This window comes from Tamandua tetradactyla, chromosome 9, assembly GCF_023851605.1.
Source record: "Tamandua tetradactyla isolate mTamTet1 chromosome 9, mTamTet1.pri, whole genome shotgun sequence".
Lineage (NCBI taxonomy): Eukaryota > Metazoa > Chordata > Mammalia > Pilosa > Myrmecophagidae > Tamandua > Tamandua tetradactyla.
In genome coordinates, this window is record NC_135335.1 from 88,934,278 (window position 1) to 88,948,183 (window position 13,906).

At 38.1% G+C, this 13,906-nt stretch overlaps 1 protein-coding gene across 3 annotated transcripts in view; it reads left to right on the forward strand.

Moving 5' to 3' along the window:
- The window catches only part of OSMR (oncostatin M receptor), a 66,659-nt gene extending 52,929 nt beyond the window's left edge, over positions 1 to 13,730 (forward strand). The window contains exons 12-18 of one of the 3 annotated variants that reach the window (XM_077117033.1): positions 1,450 to 1,629; positions 2,689 to 2,793; positions 4,888 to 5,061; positions 5,625 to 5,792; positions 8,735 to 8,816; positions 9,312 to 9,384; positions 9,715 to 13,730. In XM_077117033.1, coding sequence (XP_076973148.1) covers positions 1,450 to 1,629; positions 2,689 to 2,793; positions 4,888 to 5,061; positions 5,625 to 5,792; positions 8,735 to 8,816; positions 9,312 to 9,384; positions 9,715 to 10,281 — 1,349 coding nt within the window. In that variant the 3' untranslated portion in view covers positions 10,282 to 13,730. The remainder of the gene's footprint in view (positions 1 to 1,449; positions 1,630 to 2,688; positions 2,794 to 4,887; positions 5,062 to 5,624; positions 5,793 to 8,734; positions 8,817 to 9,311; positions 9,385 to 9,714) is intronic. The other 2 variants (XM_077117035.1, XM_077117034.1) reach the window with 2 other exon arrangements.
- The last annotated feature ends 176 nt before the right edge of the window (positions 13,731 to 13,906 follow it).

Genomic DNA, 13,906 nt, shown 5'->3' on the forward strand with positions numbered 1-13,906 from the left:
TCCCCCAGTGACTGTCTTCTTATACAGTCAGTCTTTCCCTGTGGGTCTTTTTAGTAATCACTCAGAACTTTCCATTTCACTAACTAATGTGAGAAACTGTACCAACAAAAAGGACAGAAAATAACAAAAGTTCTATTTCTGAGATTTTTGTCTTGTGTGTGCTGATGGCCTTGCCTTAGTAAAGATGTTTAATGAATCTGTTACTCAGATTGAAGCCCAGATAACCAGAAGCTTTAGTTCATCCAACCTGATGATTTCCATGTTCTTCTTATAATTATTATCAGTGATGGTGAAGGAACCCCACTATTGCTCTCCCTTTTGTAGCAAAAGTCACTTTTGCAGAGAACGCCTTTTCCCACTCTGCCCAGTACTCAAATCAGGCGCGGGAGTAAAACCCTGAGAATGGAGACAAATGATGAGAAGAAACCTTGTGAGGGCATGTTTTGCACCTGGAACCAGATAGTATTTACTTTAGTTTTTCCTATTGGATGCTGAATACGTTTGATCTGAATAGAAAAAATGTATTTATTGAGCCCTTTTGTTGCAGATTGGTTCATGACTTTTAGCCTTTAGGAAATTGAGAGGAGTTGGACTTGCTTTCTCTCCGTTAACTTTCTATTTCACTGTTCATTTCAACCTGATGAAAATGGCACCAAAGAACTGGACTAGCCTTTTTGGTTTCTTCTACCTCATGTTTAATCATTAGCCAGATATGATTTTTGGGAACTGATTGACTGAGTTACCTAATTTGAAATATTAAGCTGTTGAGGATAAATGGCTATGTCTGGTGTTACACTGAATTTTTTGATAAATGTAACCAAAGAACAAATGAGTTCAACTACTGAGAAATTTACAATGATTGTGTTCCATCTCTTTTTGGTTTACGGGCCATCTAGTTAACTCTTAGGGAGAAAAATCAATTTCAATCACACTTTACCATAACAGGAGAATGTTTTCTCATGAAAAATGCCAATACAGATTTTTAAAAATCTATTTTTTTCCAAGTGAACATTCTAACTTTTTTCCTAGAACCAATTTTATTGTATTTGAACTTGATTTTCATTCTCATGTAATATGCATTTTGTTACTGTATGGAAGAAGCTTTGTTAAGTAATTTAACAATAAATTAGAAATCCAAAAGAAAAAAAAGAATAAATATCAGAGACTGGGTTTGGCCCACAGGCCACAGTTTGGCAATATCTATTTGAGGTTGGGTTTCTGAAGGTCAGGACAAGGGACATCCGAAAGCCAGAAGTGAGTTTATGTTAGGATGTGAGAAGACTGGAGGTTTCCACGCAAATATCTCCCACCATGCCCCTGTAGGCACTAAAGTGGTAGGAAGCTTCCTTGTTAGATGCCGCGTTACATTCAAGGCACTCTTCTTTAGGCACCCTTTAAAAAGTTACAGTTAATTAGATCTTAAGCATTGCTTTATTTGTTTATGTCCAGAAGAGGTTGAAGTTGAAAGAATTAAAGGTACAGAGGATGGATTTTCTCTGTCTTGGAAACCTCAATCTGGTGAAGTCCTCGGCTATGTGGTGGAGTGGTGTGACCATCCCCAGGACAAGCTCTGCGGTCTCCAGTGGAAAAAACTCGGCCCCAATACTACAAGTACAGTCATTAGCTCAGGTAGGAAGAACTCTCCATATTACAGTCTTGCTATATCCAGTTTGCAGCAGGTTCAACTAGGATTTTTGGACCATCTTACATATGCTTTGACTTTGCTGACAATTTTGAAAATCCAAATCCAGCATTGGTGATAGAAGTTGACATTTTATCGTGTTGTGCTCTTGGTCTCTAAGAGTCATTATTTAAATCTGCTTTTATAGAGAGCATCTGGACCTGAGGCCAGCATTGGTTTTTCCATGGCTTTGTTCCTCTAAATCAGTGCCCTCAAATGAAGGCCAGAGGAATAATGTATATACATACGTAACAGTGGTCCAGAGATCTTTTACGAAAACACAGAAGTAGATGGACGTGGGAGATGTATAGGACACAGAATTGAGAGGAGCTGACTGTCAACCCCTTCATTTTCAATAAGACATGTAGAACTAGATCTAACCTCCCACACTGGATTTGTAATGTGAACATTGCTAATTTAGCAAAGGTAAAGGAGCCCAGGTTTGGGGCTTGAGCAGGAAGAGTTGGTGGTGCCGTCTACTGGGCCACGATAAAAATGTGGAAATTATCTGCCCTCGGGGAGCGAGGAGGCCAGAGCTTGGCAGGAGCTCCGCGGAATGATGGGTGCTTGAAGTAAAATGCAGAAGCAGAAGCATAAGGGGGGATGTGGGGAAGTGGAAGCAAAGGTTTCAAGAGGCCTAGTTTTGAATGGGAAGAGAGAAGGGAAGTAACTGGAGGCACAGTTGGAGTCAAAGGAGGATTTTAAATGGTTTCATGTGTCTGGCCTAGTTGTGCACCCAGCCGTGCCCCTGGGTTAGGGCGTCTGGGAGCTCTTGCTCAGAGAGGACAGTCTCTGCAGGCTTGGTCAGAGATGGCAGTGTCAAGTCTTTTGCAAAGTGTGAAGGACCGTGAGGCTTAACTGAAGTGAGAAAGATGGTGGAGATGAAGTGCAAAAATCCTGAGAACCAAATCATTAGGGGAACACAAATTCATTTTTCATTCTTTTTCTCAGAAATAAAGAGAATGTCATTCTGGGACATTGAAAATCAGTTTACTTTTCTTCTCTAGATGCTTTTAGACCAGGGGTCAGATACTGCTTCAGAATTTATGGGCTATCCACAAGAAAGATTGCTCGTTTATTAGAGAAGAAAACAGGATACTCCCAGGAATTGGGTAAGTCCAAAGCATTTAAGGTATCCGTGTGCAGACATGTTCAGAACCATCAATAGGCTCCTTCTTAGCTTTTGGTTTAGAAAAATGTCAGCATCTTACCAAATTTTCAGTGTACGCATTTCTCTTGGTAATTGTTTTTATTAATTATTTTTAATCATACAAATGTAAGACATTTTTTGAAGACAATTTATAAAATGTTATGCAAAAGAAGAAGATATAATCATTGTTAATTTTATCACCCAAAGGTAAATAGCCACAGTTAGTATTTTATGTATATCCAGTAACCCTTTCTTGGTACATTTATATACTTTTAAAATAAATATGGGATCTTATTGTAGTCACTGTTTGTAAGCTGTTTTTTTACCTCATGTCATTAAATATTGCTTAACTGTATCATTTTTATGACTGCAAAGTACCCTGCTGTATGCCTATGTGAAATCACCTGTTGTTGAACATTTAGGATGATGACAATGATTTTCAGATATAAGCTATAGGTTTCATGTCCAGGTATCTTGCAGTCTCAAGTGCTAAATCTCTCATTCTCTTCTCTTGCCCACTCTATGCTATTTGAATCATCATTTTAGCTAAATCTTTGTTCTTATCCATGCATACTTTCTTTTCATGATCAAGTCCTAGAGGTAAAGTCCTTGAGTCAAAGGGTTTGAACATTTTAAATATTTTTTTCATTTCTCTTATAACTTTTAAGATGTTTGATACATTTTGTGAACTCAGCACTAAAGATTTCACCATTGTCCTGCCAGCTGTGTTAAGGGATTCTTAACACCATCTTAACACCATCTTTGGCCTACAGGGTTCAAGCCCAGTGAAAGCTGTATGCTTAGTGTTCTAGTTTGCTAGCTGTTGGAATGCAATATACTACAAACAGAATGGCATATAAAAGGGGGAATTTAATAAATTGCTAGTTTACAGTTTAAGGCTGAGAAAATGTCCCAATTAAAACAAGTCTATAGACATGTCCAATCAAAGGCATCCAGGGAAAGATACTTTGGTTCAAGAAGACCGATGAAGTTGGAGGGTTTCTCTCTCCAGTGAGAAGGCACATGGCGAACATGGTCAGGGCTTCTCTCTCAGCTGGAAGGGCACATAGCGAACATGGCATCATTTGCTAGCTTCTCTCCTGGCTTCCAGTTTCATGAAGCTCCCGGGAGGCACTTTCCTTCTTCATCTCCAAAGGTCGCTGGCTCATGGACTCTGCTTTGTGGGGCTGCAGCATTCTCTGCTTTCTCTGAATCTCTTTCTTCTCTAAAATGTTTCCTCTTTTATAGGACTCCAGAAACTTCTCAAGACCCACCCAAACGGGTGGAGACATGTCACCACCTAATCCAGTTTAACAACCACTCTTGATTAAATCACCTCTCTGGGGAGATGATCTGATTATAGTTTCAAACATACAGTATTGAATAGGGATTATTCTACCTTTATGAAATGAGATTTAGATTAAAACATGGCTTTTCTAGGGGGCGTACATCCTTTCAAACCAACACACTTGGGCTCTTGATTGCTTCATGTTGATCAGACAATCGTGGAAGTTCTTCTTTTGGTAGGGGCTGGTCCAGACTTTACAGTTAGCATTCTTCAAGGCGGGCAGTGCTCCTAGATTATTTTTTGGTAAGCCTCAGAGAACTTTACATTGCCCCAACCTGGGAAATAGAGTGCTTCAGATTCCTCCTTGGCTCTCTGAAAATCCTCCTCAACTTCCCTTTCCTCCCTACTTCAGTAGGTTCTTTGGTTGGGTCTTTTCTAAAGTACTGTTGAGAATTCAATAACAGAATTAAGTCTAAGAAAGACTTTTAGTTTCTACTTTGCTGTGTGATCTTGTGTGACTTACTGAGTCTCTCTGGGCATCCATTCCCTTATCTATGAAAGGCAAGTCTTGAGCAAAAAGGTAGCCAGAGTCCTTTCCAGTTATTACAAACTGTGTCATCCTCCAGACTGAAAGATAAAACTCTTTAATTTGGTATAAGCTCATATGGCTATGGTGTAAGCTCTGGTTCTACTTTTTAGTTCATATGAATGTTCTGAGAATATTTGCCAAATCATGTACTTTTTTCTTACCCTGACTTCTTTTCCTAGCTCCTTCAGACAACCCTAATGTGATCATGAGCCACTTGACACCCCACTCCTTCACTTTGAGTTGGAAGAATTATTCCACTGAATCCCAACCCGGTTTCATAAGAGGGTACCATGTCTATCTGAAACCCAAGGTGGGAGAGTGCAACACAGACTATGAAAAGGCTGATCTTTCAGGTGACATTGGTGTTTGCTTTTTCGTGATCTCATTATTTGAAATAATTTTAAATCCAGCCATCTCTGACTGTGGCCAGGCCTAATTCTATTATTGGATGATCTTGGGAGCAAGGAGGAGGGGTCCCTAAATGGGAGCCTGTATTTTAACTTACTTAAAAAACAATGTGGCCTGGTATTTTTAAAAGCACTTGAAGCTCCATCAGCTCCTTAAGAAAGCTAACCACTTGTGAAACTTTCTTGCTTACCCCTTTTACTTGTTTCTTTGACTTTGTTAAATATTAAAATTTATTTTTAAATCTCATCCAAGCCCTTTGTGATGTACTAGTTTGATTGCCAACATCCCTGTTTAAATGGATTTTTGCTCTTCATGTCATCTCTGAAAGTGTTTTCCAGAGTCGCCAATGTGATGAAGTTATGATTTAATTTTTGACTGGTTTAAAGATAATTAACAATGCCAAGTCAACAGGAATATTGGTGCTCAACTCTCTCAAAGGAGCTCCGTCACACTCTTAATAAAATAATTTCTTTTTTTTTTAATGAAAAACATTGTAAAAAAATCACAGGTGAGTCAGTATTTTGCAAATACGACATTGACAACCCGGAACAGAAGGTATTCATTGTGGACAATCTCCAGCCGGTGTCCTTCTATGAGTTTTTCGTCACTCCATACACAAGTGTTGGCATCGGTCCCCTTGGTCCTTTCATGAAGGTCAGAACTCCGGACGAATTCTGTGAGTTTTTCCAATTTTAAACCTCTCCTTAGGACTTCTCAGCAACCCAGCAAATCACACAGAGGTTGTCTTAGGCTTGTCTACAATATGAATTTTCAAACCTTTCTTTTTGCTCTCAATCTCTCAACTTCTCCTTTTCTTTCTTTCTCCTTCTCTCTCTTTTAAGGTGGAACCCTTTGGTTCACAAAAAATGTTAAATAGAGCCCTACTAAATAAAACAGATGAGTGTGGCTAATCTGACTGAATTAGGACCCCTAATCAGGGGCCCCTGAGTTACTTCTCTGAAATTCAGTCTCAGTAGTTTGGAAAACACAGATAGCATTTTTTTATGGTTGACTTCAGAGGGCCCACAAGGTTTATAAGTCTACAGAATGGTGGGGTTGCTTTTCTCAACACAGTTGCCCTCTTCAGCCAGCCTTCTCAACTAGTTCCACTCAGTGCCTCGCTAATGCCTTCCTGATTTTGCCAGGTAATACAGGACAATTAAAGATTTTGGGTTGGGGTCACATGGGGCAGAGGCAGGGCAAGGCCCAGGCAGGGACAGAGAGTGCTTACAAACTCCATGTTTGCAAATTTGGTGGGGGAAAGGGTAAGCTGAAGGGGTAGGTATTTTCAAAATCCATTTGGTTTGAAAGATAGAGAAAGCAGAGGGAGGAGTGAAGAATGGCAGGAACTGCTTGATGGCAAAAATTATTCTCATGGCTTACCCTGATTCCCAGCAAAGAGGAAGGTGGCAGGAGAAAGTAGCTACTGTTGGAGGAGGGAGGGGCAAAAAGAGCTCCGTTGAGGGATGCATAGGAAGTCCATACTGAAGAGGACCCTAGAAGATGCTTCCTCCTTGAGAAACTCAGGCTGAAAAGTCTTGCCTGAAGTTATCAAGTGGCAGGGTCAGGCAGAGCTGGAGGGGTGGGATGGGCCCATCTGTAGGCCTGCAGAACCCGAAGGGAGGGTCTTGTGCGGCAACCAGGACTCATTTAACCATATGGCTGATATTGGTTCTCCTGGCCTACTAGAATGAAACATGGTTCTAGATCTCCAAACCAAAGTTCAGATGTCCCATAGTCAGATTCAAGTATAAGCCAGTGATTTACATTATGTGAACATTCTTGCCACGTGGAGTTAATTTATCTTAGGCTGTTCTTTTTCTAACTTTGAACTTTACTTGGCCAATGGCTATGTGTGTGTGTGTGTGTGTGTGTGTACATACACACCCCATTTTACACACACATACACACACATGCTTACACACACACATATACGAAATATCTTTATCTTAGGTATATTTTCTAAGCTTCATTTCTCTCTGTTAGTCATGTTAACTTTTCTTAGCCTTGCCTTGTGGCTTTATTGGTTATTATCAGAAAGAAAATATTGAAATATTTATAACTTCAGTGATGGAGACCTTACTTGATTTTTTAATGGAGAGAATACTATGTGCTTAGCGTCCAGTTAACTGTATCAGACCTCGTTGCATGGGAATCAGAACTATTGATTCTTGTGCTAATTGAGGCTGCAGTGATTAAACAATAAAAAATAGAAATCCCGCAAATTATTGTAACAATGAGGTTGAAAAATTGTGTATAAATGTTCATTCTCAGTACCCTTTAAAATAATTCATTCCTTTTAGCTTTTTGCCCAGGCTTGCTCTCAAATATATTATAAATCTGTAATTTCACTGAAATTTAAAATCAACTGTAGTAGTCAAAAGTATCAATCTTGAGAACAAGATGTATGGTCAGAAAGAGCATTTCCTTTCCCTTTCTTTGGATAAGGCTTAATTTTAGGCCATTTGTTGTGGCCTAAAATTTCTTTCTCTGGCACTCTCTTATCTTTCTGTGTCCTTTCCACCAGGGCCCTGTGCTGCCTCAGGCATCCACCCAGGCTGCCCTTCCTTCCACATCTCTAACATTAGTTGCCACACTCCTGGCCCCAAATCAAACTCCATTCCTTTCAGGACAACCAAGTGTAGGTAGGGTTGAGGAGGAGCAAAGGGAGGACAGGAGGCAAATGGATTGCACAGTGATACTTATTTGTGGATGACTGTTGGCCCCCAAACTTTCTCTGAGCAATTTGCATTTGTTACTAAGAGGCTGCTTAGTAACCCAGTTGAACTGTGAATTGGTGGAATTGCAAGGAGTGGAAACAGGAAGATGCATGTTTAAGAAAATAAAGCACCGGCTGACATCTCGGAGAATTAAAACAGGAATGATTATCGTAGATTAGGGCATTCTGGTGATTTTTTCTGGCACTTGAAGGGATGCATGAGACACCATTGGATGTGTAAGAGAGAACCTCAAAATCTCAGTGGTATACAGCAAATATTTATTTTTATACTTATGGGTCTCCAGTTCAGCTGAGGCTTGCCTGATCTAGGTTGGGCAGGCTGAGCTCTGGGCTTTAGTCAGGTTCGGTTCTGTTCCATATATCTTCATTCTGGGGCTAGGCTGATGGCCCAGAGCTGCCTGGTGGCAGATTCTTCTCATGGTGGATCACAGGACCAAGAGAGGGCCAGCCAAACAATGCAAGCCCATTTAAAGCCCCTATTCATATTACAACACTTAACATCCCATTGGCCAAACCAAGTAAGTCAGCATGGCTGAGCGCAATGTCAAGGGCAGGAAGTATACTCCACCTATCATGCAGCTTTGGCAAAGGTGGGAAAGTGTAATTACAATACAGGAAGAGAGCAAAGAATTGGGACTAATGATCCATTCATTCTGTCAGAAGAGGTAATGAGTTAGTTACAGGGTGTTGACGGCAAATGGCTCCCTTGATAGATTGGTTGTCTTCCTGCCCCCAACCTGGGGGAACTTGTAGTGCATCTTGCACAAATAGACATTTGAGGAATAATAACCATATGAAATTACTCTCAACCTTTAAATTTACTTTTATCCCTTTGAAAGGGGAAAGTACTCATTAAAAATATCCTTCTTCTTTCTCAGCCCATATACTGATACCTGTCATACTCCCCATGATTTTCTGTGTTTTGCTCATCATGATCGTGTGCTACTTGAAAAGTCAGTGGTAAGTGTTTTGAGGAAGATTTTATCCAAGAAGAGAGTCAGGGCAAAATCCAGAAAAGAATTTAATAAAGCAGAATTGACATTGAATAATCTGAAAAATAGTGCTGGAAAGGAAAAAGACAGAAGAGGTTTAGGTGACAGTATGTATTTCACAATTTCATCTTTCAGGTCAATTCACGAGTAAAATAATAACCTTTAAAATAAAGAGATGGCAAGAGTTTTTCTAATAATAATAGTAATAGCTAACATTTATAGGTCACTTGCTATGTGTTTGGCAGTGTTCTAAAAGTGCTTTATATGTAACTGACTTAATTTACATGACACTTTAAGTATCATAATTATCTCCATTACCAGTGAGGATATTAAGCATGGAATAGTTAACTTGCCCACGGTCACATAGTTAAAAGTGCTGGAACCAAGATTAGATCCCGGGAATCTCATTCTTAAGTATTTCACGATATTGCAAAATTTACCCTAATTTTCACTACTATTCTAGGGTGAAGGAGAAGTGTTATCCTGACATTCCAGATCCTTACAAGAGCAGTGTCCTGTCAGTAATAAAATCCAAGGTAAAATGTTGGGAAATTTCATACGTACTTATTAAAGACTAACCTGGGATTTGGAACTGTAATAATCATACTTTCCTGGACTTCCTCAGGAAAATATAATGAAGCAAAAACCAGCTCTGTTCCTGCAGCCATGAAATAGGTGCATTAGGCTTTGATTTCTTCTGTCAGGGGAATCCTTTGGTTTTTTAACACCATCTCTGATTAACTCTTGACCCAGATAAAACATGAACAAAAGTGAAGCTCTAAGTACATTTCACATATTTAATTTACTTTGGTATATACACATGTATTTATGTTTGTATTTATACATATTTTTGTTTCCTCAACCAGGAGAACACTCACCTAACAATAATGAACATCAACGACTGTATTCCAGATGCAATTGAAGTTATAAACAAGCCGGAAGGGAGAAAGATACAGTTCTTTGGCACTAGGCAGTCACCCACAGAAACGGAATTTACCAAGCCTGTCTACTTTTATCTCCTTCCAACAGGAAAGAATTACTCAGGCCCTGGACCTTGTGTCTGTTTTGACAACTTTACGTATAATCAGGAAGTTTCTGACTCTGGTTCTTGTGCCCATACCCTTTTGCCTCCTACAGCTCCAAGTCAGCTGGGAGTATTGAACCAACCTGAAAATTTACAAAGGACACTAGAAAAAAACTACAGGAACTCTCTGGAAGAAACTCCAGCTGAAGAAACTTGTCTCAACTATGTGTCCCAGTTGGCTTCACCAATGTCTGCAGACAAGGATAGTCTCCCAACCAACCCACCAGTGCCAGCACATTGTTCAGAATATAAAATGCAAATGGCAGTCTCCCTGGGTCTGGTTTCACCTCCCCCAAACGAGAATAGCAGCTTCTCCTCTATTACTCTTTTAGATCAAAGTGAACACTGAACGCTAACCAGATGACACATTTCATTCCTTCATGCTGCACTAGTGGCTGCCTCAGATCCTTCGTCCCAGTGAGCTCTCACTATTTGCAGGTCTGATTTATATAAGCCCACTAAAATCTTACCAGGTTTTAAAGGTCAGAAGCTATGAAACTCAATATTTCTCCTTGGAGAAGGCTTGCTCTAGAAAAGGCAGCATCATGTGAAGATGTTTACCTTGCTGCCGTTTGTGTAACAGTAGTCTTGACATTTGGCATAGTGCTAAGGCATCGGCCACTGCACAGACCCCAGGGTTCTAGAAGGTTCATTTTTAGCAAGATGTTTTCCATGAAATTCTATTCCCTGTTTAGTAATTTAAGGAAAAAGGAACTGGATTTCAGGCTTTAGTATAGGCGACAGATTTTTTACTAGAACCAAATGTCAGTGTAAATTTATGCTGAATGGGTTTAATGAAAAAGTCACAGATGTTTGAGACCTAAGCATATTTTAAGACTTGCTTTGAAGTGATATAGTTCATTGACACAGTAAAATTAACGTTGGGATTGGGGGGAGGGCAGTGCATAGATCTCATCTAATAAGATGTGTGAATGAACGGGTAAGATTCACATGATTCTCCTGTCTAGCTTATCACAGTTTAAGAGTGAGATTGTCAACAAACTCCTGACTTAGTGTCAATAGTGCTCTTTGTTCAGAAGATGCTAGTCTTCCACCACAATTTTTGATAACTACCTCAAAATAGGAAAAAAAGTAAAATATATTATCTAGTAATTCTATTCCATTTTTCGTTCCTCCTTTTTTCTACCCAAGAATATATAAATGACCTGTTTTCATTTAGCATTCTTTGCACTCTACAATAAGTTGTGTGGGTCAAGATAATACCCTCATTATCTCATTTATATTCCTATTATGCTAAAATAATAAAATGAAACCTCATTGTTGGATATAATTTCTATATAACAGTTAAGAGTAATTATATGGAGTGGGAAATTCTATACTGGCTCAGGAGCAGCTTTGTTCCTGGTTATATAATAGGTGTTCCATACATGTTCCTTTCTTCTCCCTCTGTCTATCAACCTCTAATGTTTATTTACCACATTACTAAATAAGCATGAATAGGAATTTTTTTTTGTTTTGCTTTCTCTGTCAGGGTGGCAGAAATGATCTTCCTGTGCTTATACCTCTGGTACCATGTGTCCCACATTTTTCCATTTAACACTATGAAAGGAGAGAGACGAAGTATTCACGTTCTCAAAATAATGTGACTGCCAGCTGGCCTAAATATACCTATACAAACCAGTGCTTTGGTTCAGGCTTTTCAATTGTTTCCCTACATGTAACTAAGCCTTTGGTTAGAAAAACTGGTATGTGCTCCTAATACAGTATAAACAAGTATCTTTATTAATCTAATAGTTGTGAGAAGTCTTTGGGGCCAGTATCATCATTTATGTCATTAATTTATGTTCCTTTGTTAGGATGCAATTATACATTTTTCATTGTATGCAGAAATGTCAATATTGTGATAATGATTTGTAAATAGTATCTTTCCTATGGATTTCCTTTTAAAAATAATACATAAAACTTTGGTCATTTTTGTTGTTGTTAACAAACCTTAATTAAATTATCTCACCATCGCATTATTTTCTGTTTTACATAGCTCAACGAAATGAAATTCTTACAATTACTCAGTATAGTTGATGAATTATTTCATGAACTTACTAAAAATGTAAATTTCTGGGTACCACTCCAAACCTCCCAATCAGAATCTCTGAGTGTAGGGCCTGGAATCTCTATTTTTTATCAGCCCCCAGACATTCTGATGCACTAAACTTTGAGAATCACTGCCTTAGGAAGGAAGAAACCTTTTGAAATACGATGTGCCGATAGGAAATGCTGGGCTAGATAACTGTGCGCTATTAACTGTGTTCTACACAATACTATAGTATGTTCTACATACTACTACTATTTTCTACAGTTTTGGATATACACTTTCCTCCCCAATGTTTCTAACAACCAAGTTAATTTGTATCTTAAACCTGAAGTTTCAATACTATATACCATCTTAACATCTTCAAGAACTGTCATTCACAAACTTTGGAATTTGTATGCATGTGCCTTTTTGTTTTAAAAACCCTTATGGAGAATTTCAAACATACACCAAAATAGACATAATAGCTTAACCATCTAGCACCACAGCCCCATCCACACTGCCTCCTTATGTTTTGAGGTGATTAATTTCAACTGTAAATATTTTTCTAATTTTTTTCTAACATAGTCACATTTTTAAGAAATAGCATCTAGAACCAAATTAGCAATAACTCCTTAAAATATCAGGATATTTTGATGGTGGATAGGACTGGCATTGACTTCTGAATACCGCATCAGCCTGTGGAACGGCTCTTAGCTGTAGGCAGGTCCTGTGATGATTCGGCAAAGGCTGGGATAGGAACCTTTTCTCCCAAGAGTCATGGACCATGCTTAAGGTGTTTGCTGGCGTTCTAGCATCTAATCCATGCTACTTATAGTGAACCTGATTAACTTCTCAAATGTATTCCTACTTAAAAAATCAAGTTGATTGTGGAAAAATTAAGTTTTAATATGTCTTAGTTTCATTTTTTTAAAGACAACGCAAAAATATTTTACTTTATTTCTGCGTATCTATATACCAAGGATTTTAAAAAATGAAATAACCTTTAAAGTTCAGCTATATTATGGCTTTTTTCAAAGACTGGCTGCATAATGACTATAAAATGTGCTTTTCAATAAAGTTTATTTGGGGATCAACTATATTTTTGTTGACTATATATAGAAGTCAACGGAAAAAATGATACAGAGAAGTGTGAAGGCCAAATTATCTGAATCAACAAATCTCTTAAAGTGAGACATACATTTTAACAGATTTAATCACTTTGAAAGGCTCTAGCTTTGACAATGAATTTCATTCTCCAGCCTTGGTAATTTCCCTTGTGGTATTTTCTTGTGCCAGTAGGTGGCTGTAAATTAATTTATCTGGTTAGATCAGTTAATGCGTGAGAAACCAAATACCTCCCACAGACAAGCCACCATGGTCATCATTTATCAGTACTTGCTTTTTGTATATTTTTTTAAAATTCAGAGCTGTTTTATTTTTCCAAACTTTTTATAATAATGATTTGAAGTTAAAAAAAAAAAAACTTTCTATAAAGATGTTTGGTTAAATTGTGAAGAATGTTTAAGAAAATGAAAATAGTTATACCTAAAAGTCACCTTAACTGGGAATCACAGGTTTCAGTGTCAACGGTACATAATTCAAAATCAAAGCCATATGACTACTCGGTTAAGTGTTTTAAATTTTCAAACAATAATAAAAACAAGAAATTTAAGAATTTTAAGTCCATTTTATTAACAATGTATCCCTTTGATAAGATTATGTTTCAGGAGGCTTTTAATGCCCTTGACATAAACTGTACACATTATACAAAAACAATAAAACCACACAAAAAAAATCAAGGTGAGCAAAACCATCTGGGGACAAATCTTATTTAAATTATACACAACTCAAATATTCTTACGGAAAATATATAAATACTTTTTCTTTCTATGTTACAGTTATACAATATAAATCGGATTTCAATGTCTGTTCAGTGACCTAC